Below are 24,235 nucleotides of genomic sequence, written 5' to 3' on the forward strand. Positions count from 1 at the left end.
GGCTGCAGGTGCTCAGCACCTCTCACTATCACGCCTATTAAATTGTGCAACTTGGAATACTAGTAATGCATATTCAATACCGGAGAGTCTTTGTGTGAGAGAGGGATGCTGCGGGATTTCCATAAGCCTGGAGATTTAATACAGAGCTTGCTTGACTTTTCTGTTAGTTATTTCCTGCTCACAATGGCTGGATTTGGTCTCAGTCATCTCCCATTCTGTGTCTAAGGTGTGTTCTGTATTCAACACTAGAACACAGTATTAGCCATGGCATTGGAGGGAAAAACATGGCCGATGGAAGATGGGGTATTTATGTCTCATCCCATGGCATGGGGTTAAGTCCTGGAAAATGAAGACTTGTAAGAAAGCCTGTGTTGGGTATTTCTCCGGTGACCCTCTGACCATTGTCGGGAGAGGGCTTCAGTGGTCATAGCCTGAAAGGAGAAATACCTGCTCCAGCATCTGTGATTGCGTGGAAATTTATAGATAATCCACTAAACATTCATGCAGGTGAATGGCTGGATCCTATCCCCTTCATGTTCCAATCTCATCTACCTCCCACTGACAGCTGACTGAAAAAAGATGAATACGGGCCCTTCCCATAAGAATGAGGGCTGTTGTAGTTGATGGAAGCTTAATAGCTGTAGCTCTGAGGAAAAGGCTCCAACAATCATTCTTGTGCTTTCTTCTGTACCACTATGAACTGGTCTGTAAAGGCCACTTCCTTCTCCTCCTTCAAATCCCTGCTCAAGATCTGGTTCTATCTTGATGCAAGAAATTACCCAACTAACAATAGCTTGGTATTGAGTGGCAGTTAAGGAAAGGTGAATGAGGCTCTCACCCATCTTTATAATCCCCAATCCTGGGCCAAGCCAAGGGCCAGTTTAGGCTCCAGAGAAACTCACAGCAGCTTCAGGACTGCTCTAAGTCTCTCCAGCTGAAACAGCCCCCAGGAGACCATTCTAACAGCAAGAGATCACCATAATGCAAGGGCCATGTCCTTTTCTCTTGGTCATTCCCCTTAACTTGGGGGTGGGGGAGGGCTACAAAGTAGGTGGTATAGGCTAGCTTTGGTGACCCTGTGCCACATAGGGATTCTCCCATATGAGGAGGATGTTCAGATGGTTGGTTTTACATCCCCTTTGCCTCACCAAAGGCGTGCGAAGAGGCTGTAACAGGGGCCACAGGCTGAGCCTTGTAATTGTAGATTCTAGACCTATCCTCCCTCCTTTATATGTTGCTTTTCTTCTTAGATTGTAAGCAGGGCAGGGACTGTCTCCTTATGTGTGCAGACAGCACCTAGCACATTGTGCGTTCTACTGTAATGTAAATAATAATCACAATCCCAAGACAGAGCACTGACGAGAGCATCCCAAAGAGAGTGCTGCTGGGATGCTAAAGGACAGCTCCTTTTGCTCACTGGTAGAACTTTCATCATGGAGGTGTGTTTGTGTGCATCTCTGGGCATTTCCTTCTTTAGTGTGGGCGTGATTCTCAGCTAGTGTAAACTGGCATAGCTCTATTGACTTCTTTCGAATGATGCTGACTTGCACTAGCTGAAGCAAAGATTTTCTTAGGCATGTTTGTAGTGGACAAACCATCCCTTCCTGTTAATTCCTCCATTCTCTCCTCCATACCATCCTTTCCTCTGTCTTATCCAAAGCCTTCCTCTATAATTCAGCTTCCATAAGCAACATACTATCTGCTTGTACATGTAACAGAGGGAAATAAGCATCTTCTAGGCACAGAATTTCCTTAAGGTTACTGAGGAGGTGCTGCTAAGTCAGATCAGGCCATCAGAAGACCACATCTGCAGCGGCAACTGAGCTGGCAGCAAGTAATATGAGGATCTGGGCACCCTGGAACTGAAGTGTGTGCCCTCTTAAAGTGGGAGCATTACTTCCCAAGGCTTCCCAGCCTAGATAAGGGTCTGAATTGTAATGGAGCTCTTGCAGCTCCCATTGACCTGAATTTGACTTCAGTGTGAGCTGCAAGTGCCCTGAAAATAACAAAAGAATATGCAGAGCTGGGAGCATTCCTGATCAGTCTGCAAAACTGTGCAGAACCGCACCTTGATTTTATAAGAATCACAAGCATCTGCTGGAGACTATATTGGTACTGACAAAAATCAGTTCACTTGTGACCTGAGTCAGAATTTGAATCCAGAGCCCCAGAGATGACAGAGGCTAATCCACCAATAGTTGGTCCACATTCCACCCGGAAAACATTAAGTGGTAATTCTAGGAAAGGAGGTATGAAAGTAAAAGGAAGAATGTAAAGCAGAATGCTTTTACAAAGATCATTCTTCTAGCCCATTGCTTTGACCATGTCACCCCTCTTTGAATCCCTCCACTGGCTCCCCCTTCTCTATTGCATCAGACATAATCTACTTGTCTTCACTTTCAAAGCCCTCCTGGCCTATCCCCACCCTACCTTTCATCTTTTACTCACTATTGAGATGTAGACTCCCACCTCTGATCATAGGTGCTGGAACTAGGGGTGCGGGGAGGGGAGTGCTGCAGCACCCCCCTCTTGAAGTCGTTTCCATTATATCCAGGGTTTACAGTTTGGTTCAATGGCTCTCAGCACCCCGCCTCCGATTGGCTCATGATGCCACCCTCCATCACCTCCTTGTTACATTTCCAAACAGGTTCCTTTGTGCTCTCTCCCATGATGCCCCTTGTGCTTGGGAGGAGCTCCCTGTAAACATCCCCAGAACTATCTCATCCTCCTCTTTCAAAACCCTCCTGAAAACTCTCCTTTACAGTGATGTCTACAAAAAAAACTTAGCCACGGTTTGGCCACTAGTGTATTGAGAACACTGCCTACCATGCTGGCCAATAGTGTCTCCTTCTACTCCCGTCTGTCTGTCTGTCTATCTGTCTCCATCTGTCGTCTCTTGATTCATACTTAGATTGTAAGGTCTTTGGAATGTCTTTTTGCTCTGTGTTTGTACAGTGCCTAGCACAGTGGGATCCTGATCCATGACAGGGGCTCCTAGGTGCTACTGCAATACAAATAATAATAAAGGGATATTGGGCCTTATTCACCACTATGTTAGCTCATTGTTTCCCGGGGGGTAGCTCCATTGAGTGCAATCCATTGATTACACTGGCATAAAACCAGAGTAACATGGTGGTGTGTTGAGTTTCATGTGCAGTTTCTGCAAGAGACACATCTAAAATTATATGTAGAATGTTAAATGATGTCTCTCTTTATGGTTTTTTTTTATTACTGCTCTTATTGCAGTTGGAGGGATTGCCAAATACTATTTGGAAATATGCACCGAGGATCTGAAATGCTCTATTTTTAGTTACCTCCTAAATTTAAAAGGTGCTGGTTTTCAAGGGATGTGATCTGAGGCCACGCTAATGTCATAGGAGTAGCCAAGTTTGCTTTAGAATCCCCGCACGTGGAGATTTTAATGTGCAGTTGCCTGGAAGAGAACCAGATCCCAAAGGCTAATTTAAAGAATGGTGTCAGAAGGCATTTCCCCTTCAATTTATTCACAAATACAGAATTAAATTAGATTTTAAATCCCAGCCCCTACGCAGAACGAACTATCCATTTAGCCTAAAAAATAAGTCATATTGATAGCTGGGAATTGTCACATGGCAGGATGTTGAAACTGAGAAGAGACTTGTAAAGCCTTGAAATTAGTTTACAGTCAAAAATTGAGTTTACTGTTTATTAATACCTACTGCTTGTGTATCCTTGGGAGATTATGAAATAGACTCAGGCAACCCCTGGAGCAGTCACGCTGTATCCTGGCAGGGATACAGCCGTTGCTTTTTATTTTGCAGATCTCATGGGTTTTGTCTTGCTGTCAGATAGTGGCAGTCACACCATCTCACAGTGAGCAGCATATGCAGAGGATAAGGCAGTAGAAGGGAGGGAGCCTAAATGCAAACAAGTCAGGGTAATAGGAATCTACCCTAAGCATGTCAGTCATTCTTAGCCAACTTCAGGGTGTGGGCTTGGGGAGTACGGGACCTGTGCTCAAACTGTGTGCTTAATTTGAGTGTTAAATCCCAGGCTGCATGGGTAAGGTCTGCAGGGTGGAGCCTCGTCATTCTTCATACATTTTTTGTTTCTTTGTATTTTTCTCTTGAGAACAACCTCTAATGGCTGCAGTTGTGGCCTTTATTTTAGAAATAAAGGCACCTCAATAGGGCCTGATCCTGAGAGATGCTGAGCACCTAGAAATCAGTGGGTTGTCACTCGGAGCTGTGAACCATACTCAGCACCTTGCAGGGGCTGGTAGCGAGCAAGAGAGGGTACAGGAGGCACACCTGCAAAAATCTTCCCGTGTGCATGCCAAATAAACTATTACATATGCAGAATTTGGGCATTTATTGCAAATAACCAATTTTCTGCATGCAAATTACTTTTTAATGATTTGTAACAGGCACATTTGCAGGTGCACCTCTTGCACCCTACTTTGAAATGTTGGCTCGAGGGCTTCAAATGATATTTAACTGAGTGAGTCCTTTTTTGTAGATTTGGCTGTATGAGAAAACAGAGTACCATAGAAGTTTAATTAAATGCAACCTTTGGGAGTTCACTTGAACTGATTATGCATAGAGAGTTTTCCCTCTCGGTTTAGATATAGATAAAAATCTCTCTCTCCTTCTAAGAATGAGTGGTATTGTCTGTGGCTAATGGGTACTGAACTCAATCTTTATTGTGATTGCCAGTAATAAAGAAAAAAAGTCTCCACACTGAGGTAATATTATTCGTCTGTGCTTGTAAAATAGCTGCTTTCCAGGGGCTTGGTCTTTTGTCCTCCCAATTCCTGTGGGAGGGAAGGGGTGCTATATATAGGAATGAATGGGATTTGGGCAAAGGGAGGCCTGTTTTAATTGTTTGCTATTGTTCTCTACCACTCTGCTAATTTCAGAGCCGCAAGCACAGGGCAGGGAAATTGTTTAGATTAGGAAGTAGTCTGAGGTGTAACATTTATCCTCCTGTTTCTAGGGAGACTGTCAGACTCGGGAGGAAGCTGTCGCACTGGGTGTTGGACTCTGCAATAATGGTTTCATGCATCATGGTAATGTATCAATAACCCATCTCATAGCCAATTAACAGAGCTCTCACTTCAGTCTCATTAACCGGGGATATCTGCAAATCCCTCTCCTATAGGCTGTGCCACACATGCTGATATACAAACAGCTGCAGAGGTCCCAGCAGGATCCATCTGAAATGCAGCTATGGGGAATACTGCAGGCATTGAGCCTATACAGGATGTCTGGGGTAATAGCTCCCCCATAGGGTCCCCCTGCGTTGATGATACAACAAGGAGTCCGGTGGCACCTTAAAGACTAACAGATTTATTTGGGCAATAATCTGTTAGTCTTTAAGGTGCCACCGGACTCCTTGTTGTTTTTGTGGATACAGACTAACACGGCTACCCCCCCCGATACTTGACACGTTGATGATGTTCATGGTAAGAACTGCAGCACTTAGCATGTGCGGCATTTCCGATGGCCCAGACATGGCACTGAAACACATGGTGAGAAAAATATCTCCCCTCTACACTGGCTAAGTGCGGTCCTGAAATGTACTTCAGTGGGTCTCAAGAGTGACATGACATGCCCTGGTCTAACCTGTGCTGAATCTCCAAACACTAGGCTGAGCTATTCTAAAGGAATTGCCAAATTGCTCAGTCCAGTTCCTGCCTCTTGGAGCTGCCTTGGCAGCCCTCAGAGCTGAGCTGCTGGAGCTGCCAGATTCTCAAGCTCAGCCCTGTGTTTTGAGGTCTGCCCTGCTCTTTAATTTCTCGTGGCTATTTTAGATTGTTTTTGCACCCCCACAGCGGTAAAGATTTGCTCTAAAATAAAAGCACCGGCTGTTTACTGACCCCACATTCTGCCATCTCCCATGTCCTCATAGTAATCACAATGCGGCATGTGGGAAACCCAGCTGAAATATCCAAAAACCCTAGTGCAATATAGGAGTAGCAATTAGTGAGGGAATGTAAAGCAGCATCACTATAATTCCTGCCCCAAAATGAAAAGGTACCACCTCTCCGATGGGCATTTTAGATGGGCAAAGCCAATGGAAATTCACATGGGAGGTAAAAGCTTGGATTCTGAGAATCTGTAGCCATTTGGGGCTTTAGAGTTTGAATTAAATTCTCTGCCCCCATTGCCTATCCCTGAGAAGACACTGTAGCAAGCACAGCCTGTTCCCGGAGTCTAACTGCTAATCTCAGTTTATGGAACTGGGGGAACTCACCATGTGGAAACTCACTAGCATGTTCGCTCTCTTTCAGTTCAGCCAGCAGCTCTGGCCCCACTCAGGAAACCTGGAGGAAGAGGGACGGGAGGGTCAGATTGTGATACCCTTATTCACATTGTGTAGTCCCTTACTTCTCAAAGAGCCCTAACGATCCTTTCAGAGCAAGGTCCTACTCAACAGGAGCAAGTGTCTCAGAATATGGCCCATCATGAAAAGGAGACAAGTGATGAGCAATCCCCAGGGAAGCCGAGGGTCCAAACTTTCATCCCTCCAGCCTGGTGATTGGGTGCATGGAGACCTGAGCTCAGAGCTGGAAAATGTATGTTGTAGAGCCCCCATCTCTGGCAGACCCTCAGGGAGTGCCCCAGCCATCGCCTGGATTTTAGGATACATTGCCTTGTGACAACTGCAGGCTTTTAAATACAGATATATTATATACATATATAAATGAAATGGCTGCAAACATTGTCATGAAATGTTCCTGGAAAAGGTGAGTCAGGGACTGGAGAGGAGGAGGAGTGTGGAGAGCACCCAGTATTGCTGCTCTGGGCCAGATCAGAGGCTGTCTGTAGGTTTCTCTGCAGTGTTTACCCATAGGCTTTAATCAGAACCACCCTTGACATGGCCCCAGAAGAGGAAACAGATATGAGGAAACAGACACCACGGCCAAACTGGTTCTGCAAATCCCTGCCAGACAAGTGATTAAAAAAGCTGCTGAAGGAAAGAGACTCTGTTGAGAAGTTAATTTACTTCTGAGGCCATTTTTTGTTGTGTGGAGCTGACTGGCCTTTGGAAGCCTCACAATGGGCTTGTGTTTACAGATGGGAATTTCTCCAGCTAGTGGCTGACAAAGCAGTCACTGCATCCTCCCTTGAGTATTTCAGATTCTGCACCAATAGCGTGAAAAGGTGCCCCATATCTGACTGCAGGGAGAGGCACGTTGAATATGAATAAGCAGGAGCCATGGGGATTGGGCATGGTCTTAAAGCTGTAGGGATAGGGATCATGGGGCCCAGCATGGAACTCTTTGGGCACTAGCACCCAGATTTACTCTGGTTTATAAAGCTATTGTTACACACATACAACAGCCTTTCTCTCTCAGAGCCATATGGTGGAACTCCACTCCCATTTTCAGCTCTCCTATCCATTCTTAATACCTTCATTCCACATACACTCTGAACCATTATGTGTGGACTCCCTTGCTATCCCTCTAACAAGCAGTTCAAGAGCAATATTGTTCCCAAAGCTGTGAACCTGCCCATTGTCTTCCTCCATGATGCTGATGCCAAGACAGGGAAGTAAACAAATCACATCAATATGTGTTTCAGCTCCATTAGACAAACTGCCAAAGATAAATCAGCATTTGACCAATGAAGAAATGCTAATTCAGTGGGGAAGTAATATTTACTTTCCAGGTTCCAAGTGGTGTTTCCAGAGATGAGACCTATATGAACCAACCATAATACATAGTTGTCTAATGCTTGATAATATACTACATAGCACCTTTCTTCTAAGAGGCCCCGATGGGCATTACACATGCATCAGAAGCATGGGTGTAGTTTGGGGGTGTCAGAGGGGGCATTGCCCTCCCAAACTGCAAGCCTCAGGCAGACGTGGAATTTGCCCCTGCCCCCCACACACAGCCACATTGGCCTGACTGGAGCTGACCCCCAAATATAGAAGTCAAACTATGCCTATGATCAGAAGAACTGAAGATCAGACCAAGATCCACCATGCATCTTGGAGAGGTGTGTCCAAAGTGTGCTAAATAAATGATTGGCTAGAATTGGTGGTCAGGATTTTGTTTGGTCTTTAGTTTTCTAAAGGTTGGGGAAATATTTTTAGATTTCCTTCTAACTTGCTCTCTCTCTCTGTCCACGTGTGTGTGTGTCTTCCACCTTTGGTTTTCAGTCCTGGAGAAGAGCGAATTCAAGGATGAATCCCAATATTTCCGTTTTTATGCTGATGAGGAGATGGAGGGTACAAGTTTCAAGAGCAAGCAGCTGCGTAATGACTTCAAGCTCATTGAAAACATCCTAGCAAAGCGCCTGCTGGTAAGACAGAGCTGGTCTGGTGTTTGTTTCACAAAAGGCATTGTGATCTTTAGCTTTCTAAGAGACTAAATTTAGACCACAGTATAGTAGAAAAAAAACAGGGTGGGAAATTACAGACAGTAGCCAGATACTGCAGCTGACTGATTCACTGTGAGGCTTCTTTTTCTTGAGAGACAAGATGGGGGAGGTAGATTCAAAAGGAGGCCTTGCATCAAATGGGCTGAAGTTAAACACTGAGTGACATAAATAGCATGGAAGATGTACTTAGGTAAAAGTCGGGTAATTCTCCAAGATTCATATATTTTTAGGAGTCACTATCAGTGATTCCAAATAGCTTCAGATAGGCTGGATTCCTATACAGAACATATCCAGTTCAAGTCTCAGTTCCAAAGTCATGGCTGGGATCCAAGAAAACCATTTTCCAGGCAATAATATTGTTCTCCATGTTGACTGCCCTTCAAATAGTTATTTCCCATAATTCCCAGTCTGTTAAATACCATCACACTCTTGACTCCATGTGGACTGCTTTACCCTTGTTTGGACTTGGATGTCATTTGTCCAGAAAACCTCATTTACTGTCAGTGGCCCAGAGCCCACCCTCCTCTCCTGTTGAGCACTGGCAGAATGCAGGAGCAGAAAGAAAGCCCAGGTCAGTAACAACAAAAACAGCTTTGTTGGAAAGGATCCTGAGGCCCATTAAAGGAGGGAGGAGTTTTCCTGGTGGATGGCCAAAATTGTACCCTCCTGCTGCTATTCTACCTGCAGGGAGATCATTCAATGTTTGTCTTAATGGCTAATTGTGATATTTAAAGCACTATACAGTGATGTCCCTCCCTCCTTCTCCCTAAAAATCGTTCACCTGCGCAGCCAGTGCTAGTGAGCTGTGTGTCTATATTCATCCTCCTATAAAGTCATTTGATACAAAGAAGCTGCTAAAGGAATAATTTACTTAACTTGCCAAGAACTTACACTCTGGGCTTGATTCCTGCATTTTGCAAAGCACTCAGAGATCATTTTCATATTCACTCATAGGGAATTGTCATCACTCAAGCGGCTTTGATTTGCTTCCCTGTGGACAGAGGTCCCTTTTTGGGGGAAACAGATTAACCAGCATACATCTTCCACTTTTCTTCCCCCTTATTTAAAAGTTCAAGTGTCTAACAACAGCATTATTTCTACCCCTGAAATAAGGGAGCCTTTTAAAGGTCAGCAGTAGACCTGATTGATCCTACTTTCTGCTAATGGGTGTTTATTAGCATTCACCAAAGTGTTTATGTGAATAAATTTCAACCTCTTGGGCTGTTCGCTTTGTCTGTTTCCTATCCATTACAAGTAGTGTATGACTGAGCACCTAAGTGACATCTACTCCCTGACTGGGTAACTGAAAGATTTAAAACAGGAGAAATACTTATTACATTACTGTTACTGTAGTTCCTAAACAAGTGTCATTGTGTTAGGCACAAACACAATCCCCTCCCAAAGAGCTAACAGTCGAAAATGAATAATGAATGATTCATAGCAAATAAACAGCACACTTCTTGGTACAGATTTTCAAATTAATAATTATTTGTGCTAAAATTCTGCGCTTCATTGCTATTTACACAAACAAACCAAGAGCTGCCTGAATACTTGTGAAGTAGAAGATCCCACAGATACAAGCACTGGAAGTGCATCACATTTATTCATGATAACATCCATGCCTCCCTTTTTTGGTTAGCAATAAGGAGCTGCTGGAATCCTTGTGCTTCCCTGTCTGCAGAACATCTCCGCCTTGCCCCTTAGGGCTCCCTGTAAGCCACATTGTAGTTAGGGTAACACAACCTCCGCTCTGCTGGATTCTGTACTGTATCTCTGCAGTGTAACCTGTGTTGCCTGAGGGGAACAAACTCAACTCACTTACCAACTGGTGCTAGGTTTTTTCCCCTTTCCCTATCTTGGACAACCTTGCACTGTAAGGAGAGAAACAACAAGAGCTTTCTGGCCAATGAAAATCACAAATGCCAAAGGAAAGTGATTCCAGGCTGGAAAAAAATGCACTTCAAACAAAGTTTGATATTCATTTATTTATGCAGTTGTTTTTGATTTATGGACATAAATCTTGACATGCTGAAAAAATACACAAAATTCTTCGCATAGTTCAGAAAGCATTAAGGCTTCTGACTGCCTCCAGCTACAGGGATTGTATCCATGTTGCAGCATTCCCCTGTTAACTTTTGATCTACACTTCAGCTCATCAGGCCCAACACTTAAAGAATCAAATCTCAGACAGACAAATGTACTTGTGGAGATGGACATCCATGAAGGATCCACCAGAAGTTTCACACTCACAGTACAGTCTATCAGTAGGGTACACCAACCGAGTCAGGATCATTTGTCTGATCTTAAATGAAAGGTGTCAGAGTGTTTCCCATCACTGTAGAAATACTGCCTGCAAACATCATGGGGAACAGCTTCTAAAGCATCTAAGGAGTGCAGTAGGAGCCTAAGTCCCATTTTTCAAAAGGACCTACGTCATTCAGGAGCCTAGCCACCGTTGAAAGTCAATACCAACATTACTGCCTTCTGGCATTGTAGGTGTTTTGGAGAAAGGTGGCATCTAGTGGTCTGAGCACAAGAATGAGGAATACACATGTGTCCTAATCTAGTTTCTGACATGAGCTCACTGTATAGCCTTAAGCAAGTCACTTAAACATGCTGTGCCTTAGTTTTCCCATCTGCAAAATGAGAATAATACTTACCTTCTATCTCGGTCATATTTAGAAGAGGCTTTGAAAACAAAAGGCACTAAATCAAATAATAATTAATAATAATAGCACTTTGAACTTACTCTGTATAGTGTAGCACCCTCGCATCCCAGGGTCTCAAGTGTGTAGGTACTAGGTTGCATTATAACTCATTCATGTTTCTCACTTCAATTTTAAAAGAGCCATTTCAATGAACAAGGCAACCCCCTTAAATGTGCTGATAAAACTATGGAATTGCAAAACACATTTCTCTTATTCAGAGATTAAATAGTGACTTGCATTGTTAAAATAAAGTCCTGCTCACTCCCTAATAAAATCTCTTCACTGTTTACTCATTCCAGGGGAATTATTCTTAAGTCTTGTGCTAATATAAAATGACCTCATTCTGCACAGCTTCTGCAAGAGAGAGGCTGCCTCATTACCTTTCATTGGTCTAGCCTCCCAAAGTCTATTCAGGCTTGAGAATTCAAAATCATTGATTAAAAACACCCTCAGGAACAGAGTCACTAATGAGAGTCTGTCCCAGAGGGATCTCTGAACTCCCAAGGAGTTGGGCTGGCAAGTCAATAACAAGAGGCATCTGTCATCCAGGTGTAGCCAGAGGCCATGATAAGGGTATTTTTGAGTGGATTTGGCCACTAAAAACCCCAGCAAACACTAAAGTGAAAATAAGTCTCTCTTATACTGTAAATCTTCCATTGTTAAGTTATTCAGAATGTTCAGTTCACGGTGGAGGTCATGGATCAAAAGGATCTTGGTTTTTGTTGTGTTTTATTTTTTGTGTTTAGTGATTGGCGAAATGTAACACCAAAGACTTTAGTGGCTCAAAGGCTTCCTTGGCAAGGCTTATAGCAGAGCTGGGTTTATGCTGCAAATGTTTTCCCCACTAGTGTATGTCTGAAGTTTTCAATTAATTCACTTCAACCATGTTCACACTCTCTGTTGAGTTGGATTTCCGCAATCATGCAATCAAGTTTTACTCGTGTATCCTGAGGGGGACTGGATTTAAGATCACACACTTAGGTCAGTATGCATGCAAGGAGCACAAGGAATACATCTGAGGAATACCTAAAAATACAGTTATGGGGCCAGATTCTGAAAACTGGAACAAAGTCTCAGTAAAAGGGATTTGCCCCGAGGAAACTGAGCTAAAGCGAAAACACAGCAAATGCAAGGGGAGAAATCTTCAGCCTTTTGCGTGCTTCCAAGCCTTCTGACTACATAGCCACCATCAACCGGCCACTGGAAAGTATGTGAGGGGAGTAGCAGATATAACCTTTGCTTCCCTCCCAACACTGGTTTAGCCCATGTGCATTTGTGTACAGAAGATGGCTGAAATAGAGGTTAACCTGGAATAAAGGTAGCCACAAGCTATCCATTTGGTGTTACTGTTTATTCAGACAGACCATACTGCAATCTGATGTCCTGGCCACTGACAATGGTTTAACATGTGTTTTCCATGTTGGGGGAAAGTCCCCTACCAGATGATTGGGCACTTTCATAGTGCAGTGGGGTTATAGTTCCATGTTCACTGAATCATCTCTCTCTTTGTTGTCACTATTTTTTAATGTTGGCTTGTGGCCAAGTTCTGCTGGTCCATCGGGGCACACAAACCCCTTTGATTTCAGTGCGGAGCTGTCCATGGAAATTTGAGGGCAGAAAGTGATCATTAATGACTTAGATTCTCCTTAGCTTAAAGCTTATACTTTCTGCCTCTCTGCCATATCCCAAATAGCCATCTTTGCTTCTGCCAAGAGCCATCCATTAAATAGCGTGGCTCTGTCTGGGAAGATCAGCCCTTAAAGATACAGTCCCCTGTACATATCTATTACACTGATTACATTAAGTAGAGGATCTACAATTTTTTCAGAGCCTGGACCATCTTTTAATAGACATTGTATCATGGACATCGCTCCACCATTCACAGTTATATGACTTCCCTGTGGCACTACAACTATAGCTTATGTGGGAAAGTGTCATACAAGAAATATTTAATTCAGTATTTTTAGCTGCCTTTTAATGGGATTTAGCAGCTAGGAATGAAAGAGGAGCCAGCATCATGTGACCAGCCTGCTTTGCATGGACTACTCTGCAGACCATAGTTGGAAACCTGTGTACTAGAGTGACTAGCAAAACAAAGAACTATATAATTGTTATGATGGACACTGTAGTGGTAACAAGCTGTTATTGGGAAAGAGTGCAGTCACTAATAAACGGTGATACATGTGCTGGAACTCGTATCTCACTTGTTGCAAAGAAAGCAAATGTGATAGAAACAAATATAATGGGCTATTTTTAGGATATTTCTTCTCCCTGTGTTCTGGCCAAATTCTATTTGAGGATGTTCTGCCTGTCTAAACTTCCCCTGCAATTTCAATTGAATATTCTTCTTTACATCCTGGACTGTATAATTGTGTGATGCTGCTGTTCAGTATTAAGCAGCTGCCGTTTTATACTCCCAAAGTGGCTGCATTTCAGGGGTGACAGAAGTGATTCCTGTATATGGAAAGTCTCTTCATTGCTTTGGGATCCTTTGGGATGAAAGGCTGTACTGTACTGAAATGCAAGGTATTACTATTTCATTATGTGGAAAACACATCACAGCTTTCTTCAAGTGTTGCATAGCAGCAGATGAAGTGAACACTGACTATAGTTTGCATAAATGTTTATAAAAGGGCTTTGGGATTCTTTGGCTTGAAAAGTGGCATAGAAATGTAGGACTATTAGTTTCATCACCATCACTTTCATTGAAAACAATCCACATTAAACATTTTACAAACAATTCTGTTTGCCCTCAGTTTTAGAACTGTGAAGGGCAGGAAGGTCATTAGAAAATGACAGGGCATGAAAGAGATTTCCATGTGCAATCAGGGTATTTGCACACAAACTAGACGTTCAATGGTGTGTAGCCCTTGGCTTCTCAGGTTTTGCAAATCAAGACCTTTGTGTACATCTACACAGTGAGCAGCAGCCCACAGCAGTGAGTCTCAGAGCTTGGGCTACAGCGCAAAAAATAGCAGTGTAGACATTATAGCTTGGGCTGTGAAACCTACACCTCTCCCTAGGCTACAGAGCCCAAACTCCAGCCTAAGCTGCAATAGCTACACAGCTATTTTTAGCACCGTGGTGCAAGCTCCATGAGCCCGAGTCTGTTGATCTGGATTTGACACGTGCGGCCGCAGGCTGCTGCTCGCTGTGTAGATGTGCCTTGAATGTTTAAGATACTGGGTCATTTTGTTTCACTATCCGCATCTGTGAGAAAGCTGAATATGGTCTTGTCATGCCACATGTGAATGTTCAGAAGCACCCAAGGTTTTGTTCAGAGTAGTGGTCGTGGGTCATATAGAGTGGCAACTTTACCATGTTATCAGGGAATACAAGGACAGTGAGTTAGTGTTGTTTCCAATAGAGCTATCTGAAATTACCACTATTCCCCAACAACCTGCCTCAGCGCTGTTGGTTGATTTTTCTCCCAAAAGGTTAACACTGCATTTGGCTTTAGCTACGCGACTCCCATTCAAATAAATGGGAATTTTAAGGCTAACTCCCCAGTTGGTGCTTTGAAAATGTAGCCCTGAGCATGTTTCTCCAACAGGAGAGAAACTGCACAGCCTCTTTGCATGGAAAATGACAAGTTGAATGGGAGAGCTGCCCAAGTAGTTTTCAATTGAATCCCAAACTTGAGGCAATAATGTACACATTGTGTTGGGCTGAAACTCATGCCACTTGTAACAGTGCAAGGTCAAAACCTAACTAGCACTGTGCTCATTTTCTAATGAACTCTTTGTACTGAGTATGCTTGAGTAGCATTGTTCTCAAAGCGTTTTGTTAGAAGGAACCACTGCACATTTTCCACTGAATCTTCCCCCCTTGGTGCTTCCCTTTTTATCTGAACATCTCCTGAACAGGTTGTCGTTGTTGTTGTTTTTCTTGCAGGTGTCCTAGAGTAGTGAGTTATTTTGCACCTGGAGATTTTTGGCTCCTTCAGGGAAGGAAGGTTCTATTTTTCATAATCTTCTGCTGTGATGAACCACTAACAGGAGGAAATTGATAAGTTTTAGTTAATGGCATTGACTGTAATAGAAAAAGACTAGTGCTTTTCAGCAGTGTAGAAGACGGAAGGATCAAAGGAGTAATCTTCTATAATTTTCTTCTCATAGTTGCACGTGTTAGATTACAGGCAGCTTTTATTTTCATCTGATTTATTAGATTTATTTCTCTGATTTATTAGATGTGTATTAAATGTGTTAAGTTCACTAAAATGCATGAGGCTTATCTGATGGAACTCAGTACAGAGACTGAAATCACAAGTTATTAAGTTCAATACACTACAGGGGAGGAGTAACTGATACAATTTTAGGCTCTGTGTTATGCAGAAGATTACATTAGATGATCTAATGGTCCCTTCTGACTTTCAGATCCATGAATCTATGACAACCGTGACTTAAGAAGTGAAAAGCCCAGCTCTGTCTCCATTCAACTCGCCAGTTCCTCCAAAACACACTTCCATATCTGTAAAACATTACCCGGTGCTCTTTTTGTTTTTAAGATCTTACCTGGAGAGGATGACTACGGGTTTGACATTGAAGAAAAGAATAAAGCAATCGTGGTCAAGTCTGTTGAGCGAGGATCTCATGCAGAGGTGAGACCTTCTGACAATTATAAACATTTCCCTTTTGGCAGTGGGAAGAAGCTTCTTCTTTGAAAAGGCACAGCAATATCCTTTATGAGCCTGTTTCATGTTAGTGGCAGCTAATAGGAAATTGGGGATTGTCTGCAGTTCCTCTGGTCATAAACTGCCTCTGTGCATTGATACGTGTTTGGCTGCTTTGCGTAAAACATTCTTGCTGAAACATTTTTATTAAGTGAGAAGCTCCTTTCTGTGATGATCGCAAAGCTTGGGCAGTGTCAGGAGATGCAAAGCTGAGAGCAGGGAGACAGTAGTTGGATTTACAGAGTGGGCATACACTGTATTTGAATACTGTTTTTTTTTCAACCATATATAAACTGGTGATTCTGGTGTTTTCTAAAAGCCCTAATCAGCTTTATTGGATTCTCACATATAGTAATGTATCTATCTGAGGTAGTTATATGGCCTCCATTACCACAGTATCGGAGCACCTCACAACCTTTTGATGTATTTATCCTTACAACCCCTTCCCCTCCCCCCCCAAAGGTAGGGAAGTGCTATTATCCCCATTTTGCGGAACGGAGGCATGGAGAGACTTGCCCAATGTCACACAGGAAGCTTGTGGGAGAGCAGGGTCTGGAACGCTAATCTCCCAAGTCCAAGCCTAGCACCTCTGTCTGTGGACTATCTTTCCTGGCGATCCTGCAGATTGCTTGGATCTGTACTGCTCTGGGCTGCCTATGCTTCCTTAATGATCTAAGGAGAGGAAGCAACCAGATTGATTTCGACATGTTGAGAGAATCCCAAATAGCAACTTTAAGATGCAGTTTAATATTAGAATTAAATGATCTTATTCTCCTTTGTTTTGTAGCCATCAGCAAAGCTGTGCCCATGCCTCAGCTCATACTCAAATTAACAGAAATTGGCCAAATATTTTATTAATGCAAACCTCTAGGGTAAACCATTGCCTGACAGATAATCCCTCGGCCATTTCTTTGGCCAGCTGCCTGTAGAACATTCTGCATTGAAAATCTGTTTGTGTTTTGAGACAACAGAAGCACACAGTTTTCTAAGGAATCTTTTTCTTGACTGTCCAAGACAAACAAGCTGTGACCATCTGCCCATCTTTTCAACTTGGCTTTAAAATCTTGAAGGAACCAAATCAAGATCTCACTGAACTGGAAAGCTGTCAACTCAATTCACCAAGATTTGAAGCCTAGCAGTAATGCGTTTCATTACATTCTTGGGCTCTTTAATTGCTTTTTGATGCTACAAAGCGATCTAGCATATGGTTCTGTGCCAGCTCAGCAGCTTTAGGCCATTTTGGAAATCCTCTGCCTGTTTTAACACTCCAGGGACAAAACCAGGGCAAGGAGTTTCACTTCATTGTGTCCAACCACGGTTCATTGGATTTTATTACCGAACTTTAGGCCAGGTTAGGATTTCAGATATACTAGTGTGAATCTGGAACAACTCCATCAACTTCAGTGGGGAATTACTCCAGATTAAAGGGGGCAGGGGACAAAAGCCCACAGCTAGGTATAAAAAAAGGTGCCCTTAACATAGGGCTAGATGTTGGGGGGAGGGGAGGGGAGAATGGAAAATTACAGTAGGGTCATAGGAGCAATAAGAAGGATAATAATGGGTGGATCTACTCAGCATCTTAGATGTCTGTATACAAATGCAAGGCATATGGGGAATAAAAATGAAGAACTGGAAGCATTAGTACATAAACTAAATTATTACTTAATTGACATCACAGAAACGCAGTGGGATAAATTCATGACTGGAATATTTCTGTAGAGGGGTATCGCTTGTTCAGGAAGACAGGCAGGGAAAAAAGAGAGGTGGTGTTGCATTATACATCAAGAATATATACACTTGTTCTGAGGTCCAGAAGGCGGTGAGAGGTAGACCAGTTGACAGTCGGTTGGTGAAGATGTCACAGTAGGGGACTACTGTAGACCCCCAAATCAGGAGGAGGAGTTGGATGAGGCATTTCTAGAACAAACAGAAATATCCAAAACACAAGACCTGGAACTGGGACTTTTAACTACCCAGTCATCCACTGGAAAAATAATCCAGCAAACCACAAAATGTCCAGTGAGTTCTTGAAATGTACTTGGGACATTCCTTGTTTCAGAAGGTGGAGGAAGTAACTGAGGAAGTAACTTGATTCTAACTAACAGAGAGGAATCTGTTGTGAATCTGAAGGCAATTTGGGTGCAAGTGATCATGAAATGATAGATTTCATGATTCTAAAGAAAAGGAAGGAGTGAGAGCAGCAGAATAAGGCCAGTTTGATGTAAAAAAAACAGACTTTCACAAACTCACAGAACTGGTAGGTAAAATCCCACAGAAAGAAAATCTAAGGGAAAAGGGAGTTCAGGAGAGGTGGAAGTTTCTCAAAGAGACAATATTAAAGGCATAACTATCCTGATGTAAAGGAAAGATAGGAAGAATAGTAAGAGGCCAGCATGGATCCATCAGGAGCGCTCTGATGATTTGAAAATCAAAAAGGAATCCTACAAAAAGTGGAAACATGGACAAATTGCTAATAATGAGTACTCAAGAATAGTACAGGCATGTAGGGACAAAATCAGAAAGGCTAAGGCACAAAATGAGTTACACCTAAGCTAATGATATAAAAGGCAATCAGAAGAGGTTCAATAAATATATTAGTAGCAAGAGAAAGATGAAGGAAAGTGTAGGTCCTCCACTTAGCGGGGAGGGAGAGCTAATAACTGATGACATCAAGAAGGCTGAGGTGTTTAATGCCTATTTTGCTTCAGTCTTCACTAAAAAGGTTAATTGTGACCAGATACTTAAAACAATTAATATTAACAACATGGAGGAAGGAACAGGTTAAAGAACATTTAGATAAGTCTGATGTATTCAAGTCAGCAGGGCCTGATCAAATGCACCTTAGGATGCTTAAGGAACTAGCTGAAGCAATCTTGGAACCATTAGTGATTATATTTGAGAATGCATGGAGAGGGGGTGAGATCCCAGAGGCCCGGAGAAGGGCAAACACAGTATTTATCTTTAAAGGGGAATAAAGAGGATCTGGGGAATTATAAACCAGTCAGCCTAACACTGCACACAATCAGTTTGTAAGCACCTAGAGGATAATAGGGTAATAGCCAACCTGGATTTGTCAAGAACAAATCATGCCAAGCCAACCTAATTTCCTTCTTTGACAGGGTTATTGGCCTAGTGGATGTGGGGAAGCTTAGATGTGATATATCTTAATTTTAGTAATGCACGGTCCCATCTGACATTCTCATAAGCAAACTAGGGAAATGGGGTCTAGACTGAATTACTATACAGTGGGTGCAAAACTGCTAGAAAGAGCATACTTAAAGAGTTGCTATCAATGGTTCTGTCAAATTGGGAGGACGGATCTAATCGGGGTCCCACAAAGATCTGCTCTGGGTCAATGTTTTCATTGATGACTTGGATAATGGAGTGGAGAGTATGCTTATAAAATGTGCAGGTGACACTGACCTGGGAGGGGTTGCAAGCACTTGGAGGAGAGGATTAGAAGTCAAAATGACAAATTGGAGAATCTATCTAAAATAAACAAGATGAAATTCAATAAAAGACAAGTGCAAAATACTAAACTTAGGAAGAATATATCAAATGCACAGCTGCAAAATCAGGAATAACTGGCTAGATGGTAGTACTGATTAAAAGGAACTTGGGAGTATAATGGATCACAAATTGAATATGAGTCAATAATGTGATGCAATTGTGAAAAGGCTAATATCCTGCTGGGTTGTATTAACAGGAGCGTCATATGTAAGACACGGGAAGTAATTGTCCTGCTCTGCTGGGCACTGGTGAGGCCTCCGCCGGAGTACTGTGTCCAGTTCTAGGTGCCACATTTTAGGAAAGACGAGGACAAATTGGAGAGACTCCAGAGGAGAACAAAAAAAATGATAAAATGGTTAAAAAAACTGGGCATGTTTCATCTTGATAAAAGAAGGTTGAGGGGGAACTTGATAAACAGTCTTCAAATATGTTACTGGCTGTTATCTAAAGGACAGTGATCAATTGTTTTCCATGTCCACTGAAGGTAGGACAAGAAGTAATGGGCATAATTTACGTCAAGGGAAATTTATGTTAGATATTAGGAAAACCTTTCTAACTATAAGAATAGTTAACCTGGAACAGGCTTCCAAGGCAGGTTGTGGAATCCCCATCACTGGAGGTTTCTAAGAACAGGTTAGGCTAACATCTGTCAGGGAGAGTCTAGGTATACTTGGTCCTGCCTCAGCACTAGGGGCTGGACTAAATGACCGCTTGAGGTCCCTTCCAGCCTTCTGTATGTATCTCCGGTATGCCTCATTCAACGCATTCCATGTTTAGTATATTACCAGCAACACTTGTTTCCACATGTTTTGATCCTGGAGCTTGTTTGTAAACAGTACACTCAGACACCTAGGAAGGAAACAACAGTGAAAAAATTACCCCATTGAGAGTTGTGCTTGCTATCTGACTTTGAACATCCAACTGACAAGCAGATGTATTGTATTTGCACAAACCATGTCCAACATACAACCATTTGGCCAAAGGCCATCTGATGGATAGCAACCAGTGGGCTGCTCGCTCTTCAGAAAAGCCAGAGGCCCATAGCCAGACAACTGTACTGAGTTATCATAAGGAACGTCCATGATTCAGGAAATGCAAGAGCCATTACAATGTAGAATTTTGCTCTTAAAGAAACACGACTCCAAATTTTAATCTGCTTGAATTGTTATAATCCATGGAAGAAAATATATTTTCCTATCAGGGGGTAGCCGTGCTAGTCTGTATCTACAAAAACAACAAGGAGTCTGGTCAAGGAGATGCATCTGAAGAAGTGAGGTTTTTACCCACGAAAGTTTATGCCCAAATAAATCCGTTAGTCTTTAAGGTGCCACCAGACTCCTTGTTGTTTTTATATTTTCCTAGGTTGTTCAATTTGGCATGAAACTTTGCACCTAATTTGTACATGGATTTACTGTACTGTGATTGTTTGTCTAAATTGGTCTGTAGTGGGTATAAAGAGACAATTAGAAATTTAAAGTAGTCGTTTGCACATAGACTTAGTGCAATTATGCGTGAATTTGAAGTAACTCTGCACAAATTAAATGCATAGGCATAATTCTGAAAATCTGAATTTATTTTTGTTGCAAACTTGTCAGTATAAATAGCTACTAATGACGCAAACTTTTCCATTTAACTATAAATCAAAATATTAAAAAAATCTATCCTCCTCACTTTGTTCACAGAACTCTCATAGTTGATATTGATGATGCACCAGGTCAAAAGAGTCATGTTCATTTCAGCTGTGTTAGAAACTGGGGGCAGGTGGATTAGGCTGAATTAAAATTTGCCAGATGGAAAGATAAAAGAGGAGAGGGATGTTCTCTAAAGGGATGTTATGAACAGAAAGTGCAAGTAATATAGAGAGCATTTGATGGCTTCTCCCTTTAATAATTTGGCTGAGAAAATATATAGTTTAGTAGGCAATAGGGTGCACCAGCTCCTGTTGTCTCTGTGATGAAATGAACAAAACCAAGCACTTGTATTTCCTAAATTCTAATTAAAAAAATCAATGAACCCTAGACTATAAACTGAGCTCTAATTTCCAAGATCGCAGTGCTAGTTTAAGATGAGCGAAACCATTCATAGGCTAAGACAAATCTGGGCTTCCAGCTTCTCTCATGCCACAGGTTAAGTTTCAGATCTGGAAGTGGATTTGTGAAGTAATGTGTATACCTCCTTTATTGTAAGTCAATGAAACTGTCTGTAGATTTCAAATGCAACATCGAAGGGCTCGTGGTCAGGGCAGCATAGCCAAGGTCTTGTAGAGCCCAATTTCTGGAATTAAAATTTGCCAGCTGGAAAGATACAAGAGGAAAGGGGAATGAAATACCATTTACAGGTTTCTAAAGGGATGTTATGAACAGAAAGTGCAAGTAATATAGAGAGCAATACACTTACACTGAGAACGGCAACCCAGTACAATCCCGAAGAGATTTTGCCTAAGAGAGTAAAACCATCTTCAGGTGTTGGACGTTTTTAACTGGCTGAGTTCAAAAGCATTGAACCTCACCAGCTTCAATTATATTTTCAGGCAGAGAAGATATGGAACAAGACAGATCTTAAAATCAGTGGGAGTTACTCAGAACCTGAGAGCTGAGTGGTAAATTGGGCCCATAGCATTTTGTTTTTCTTTAACTTCATTAAGGGGATTCTGGATTTTGTGATTCTCAGTCTAGGTGCTGGTATCTCATTTAAAACGAGCTGATATGTGGATGGATTAGTAAGTGAATTGTTAAGGGTTATTATCTAATAGTTAGAGCAGGGGGTTCTGCATTCTGTTCCTGGTTCTGCCTCGGACTTACTGTGTGACCTTGGCCAAGTCACTAAGGACAAAAGTTTCAAACTTGGGGGACTAAAGTTTGGCACCTGAATAAAAATGGCCTGATTTTCAGAGATGTTGAGCAACCAAATCTCCTTTTGAAATCCATGGCAGGCTTTCCACACTACTTAAAATCAGGCCACATTTATTTAGGTGGGTAACTATAGATTATATGCTTAAATTCAGTCATTCAAGTTTGCAAATGTTGGTCTCTGTGCCTCAGTTTCCCCACCTGTCAACTATGGATAGCAATACTTCCCTATCTCACAGGGGTTAGTGAGGCTCAGTCTGCGATCCTTCAACAAAAAGTGCAGTAGAAATGCAAAATCTTAGGAAGTAAATGTATTCTTGGTATCCCCTATTACTTCATGTTACTGTTGTTGGATAGAGATTCTTTTATTAGTTGTGGACAGTCGTAGGGTCTCTAAATGTAACTGACAAATGATTTGGTGACCTGGGGAAAGAAAAAAAAACTTTGTGGATATCTTCTGGACATTAATAATCCTAGTAGCTTGCAAACCAAGGAGTAGTCGAAGCTATCAATCCACACCTGTGAATTGCAAGGTTTAGTGTAGACAGCACCGCCACCAAGAGGTGGCACTATATCCGTATCTTACTGTTAAGTTGTTGTCTTGTATGTTGTTGTGTTGTTGATCTGACCTGCGGTGTTGGCAGGACATTCAGTTCTGTCTGTGTGTACTGGAGTTGATACTTGCAGTGTCCCCATAAATCTCTGTGACTCTAACAGTGAGTATTACAGTAGCCAACCTTTCCTGCATCCTGAACTGTTAAAGACCTTTCAAATGACCTAAAGCTTTGTGTGGTATTTATGTTTCATTTGCAGATGGCCAGCCTGCAGGTTGGAAGGAAGATCTACTCCATTAATGAGGACCTGGTATTCCTGCGTCCGTTTCAAGAAGTGGAGACCATCTTAAACCAATCTTTCTGCTCTCGGAGGCCACTTAGACTTCTGGTGGCCACCAAGTCTAAAGAGTAAGTGCCCAGAGGGTCAGACATAGAAGGTTATCCAGAGACATTAACTTTTTTTAATACCTGTTGTTAAGGTAACTACATAAACGTGTTACCCATCAGAAGTTGCAGTTCTGTTAAAAGAGGTAGAAGTTGTGAATCGTGCTTGTTAGTGATCCTTACATCTCTTAAAGCAGCTGTGGAATATCCTTTGTGCATCAGAATTAACTCTTGGCCTTCATGTGCACAAATGAAACTGAGTTACAAGGAATATAACTTCGTCAGCAGCAGAAAGCGTCTCAGCAGTAGGTCTTTGCTTGAGAGAAAGCACCTCAGTCTACTGTATCACATTGCTTGTTGTTGGACTGGTCTTTCCATCTCAGTTCATACAGTTTTCTGCTCCATAATGAGAGCGTAGGCCAGAAAGGATTGACACCACACCCAGACTCTTGGATCAGGCCCTTCTTCTCAGGGCTTCAACTTTATTTCTTCTACACAAGAGACGAGTAACTCAAATTCCTTCCCCCGCAATCCAAGGTCTTCTGCAGGAGCGATCTCTTCCCTGCAGGTTCCCCTCTATATCCAGCTGCCTGCAAATCATCCACAACATGTGCCCTTTCCCCTGGTGACCCAGGGGCTTCCTGTCAGAGCCCCCTGCTCTTTGCAGCTCTTTTTCAATCCTCCTTCAAGCGATTTGCCTAGGAGTTGAGGGCCTCCCTCAGGAGCAAATCCAATTCCTATAGCTCTGCCCCTAGGGTTCCCTGCAGGAACCTGCCTACTTCCTGCAGCTTTCCAGCTCAGCTGAGCTACTAGCTGGTTGTATATTTAGTTGATTATTTAGCTAATCAATCTCAGCTAAGAGATAGCTAATAAGTCACTGCTGGGCCCCTGTGAAAGAGGGCCCGTAGTGAATCAGGGTCCCGTGTATTATTGGATTACATAGCCACAGACTTTGCCATGTAATCTACCCCTTGATGTGGAATTATGGTCCAGAATCTAAGCTTTCATTTAAAACAATTGGCCAGAACCTCAGCTGATGTAAATCAGAACAGCTGCATTGAAGTCATCCTGGAAATGGAATTTAATATAAAAATAAATAACATGGAGGTTTCCGTACTGACTGTATCATTCACTTTCAAGCTTAATACATTAAACACACAATTTTTAATTAGCAAGTCACAATTTCTCA

General features: G+C 42.4%; 1 protein-coding gene across 3 annotated transcripts in view; it reads left to right on the top strand.

Annotated features, from left to right (window-relative positions):
- PREX1 (phosphatidylinositol-3,4,5-trisphosphate dependent Rac exchange factor 1) overlaps nucleotides 1–24,235 on the top strand; it is a 222,263-nt gene that overhangs the window by 159,420 nt on the left and 38,608 nt on the right. For all 3 annotated transcript variants that reach the window (XM_024207459.2, XM_024207465.2, XM_024207472.2), the window contains exons 15-18: nucleotides 4,975–5,047; nucleotides 8,149–8,291; nucleotides 15,585–15,677; nucleotides 22,922–23,070. In XM_024207459.2, the coding sequence (XP_024063227.1) occupies nucleotides 4,975–5,047; nucleotides 8,149–8,291; nucleotides 15,585–15,677; nucleotides 22,922–23,070 (458 nt within the window). The remainder of the gene's footprint in view (nucleotides 1–4,974; nucleotides 5,048–8,148; nucleotides 8,292–15,584; nucleotides 15,678–22,921; nucleotides 23,071–24,235) is intronic.

This window comes from Terrapene carolina, unplaced genomic scaffold, assembly GCF_002925995.2.
Source record: "Terrapene carolina triunguis isolate 2854851 unplaced genomic scaffold, T_m_triunguis-2.0 Scaffold130, whole genome shotgun sequence".
Classification (NCBI taxonomy): domain Eukaryota; kingdom Metazoa; phylum Chordata; order Testudines; family Emydidae; genus Terrapene; species Terrapene triunguis.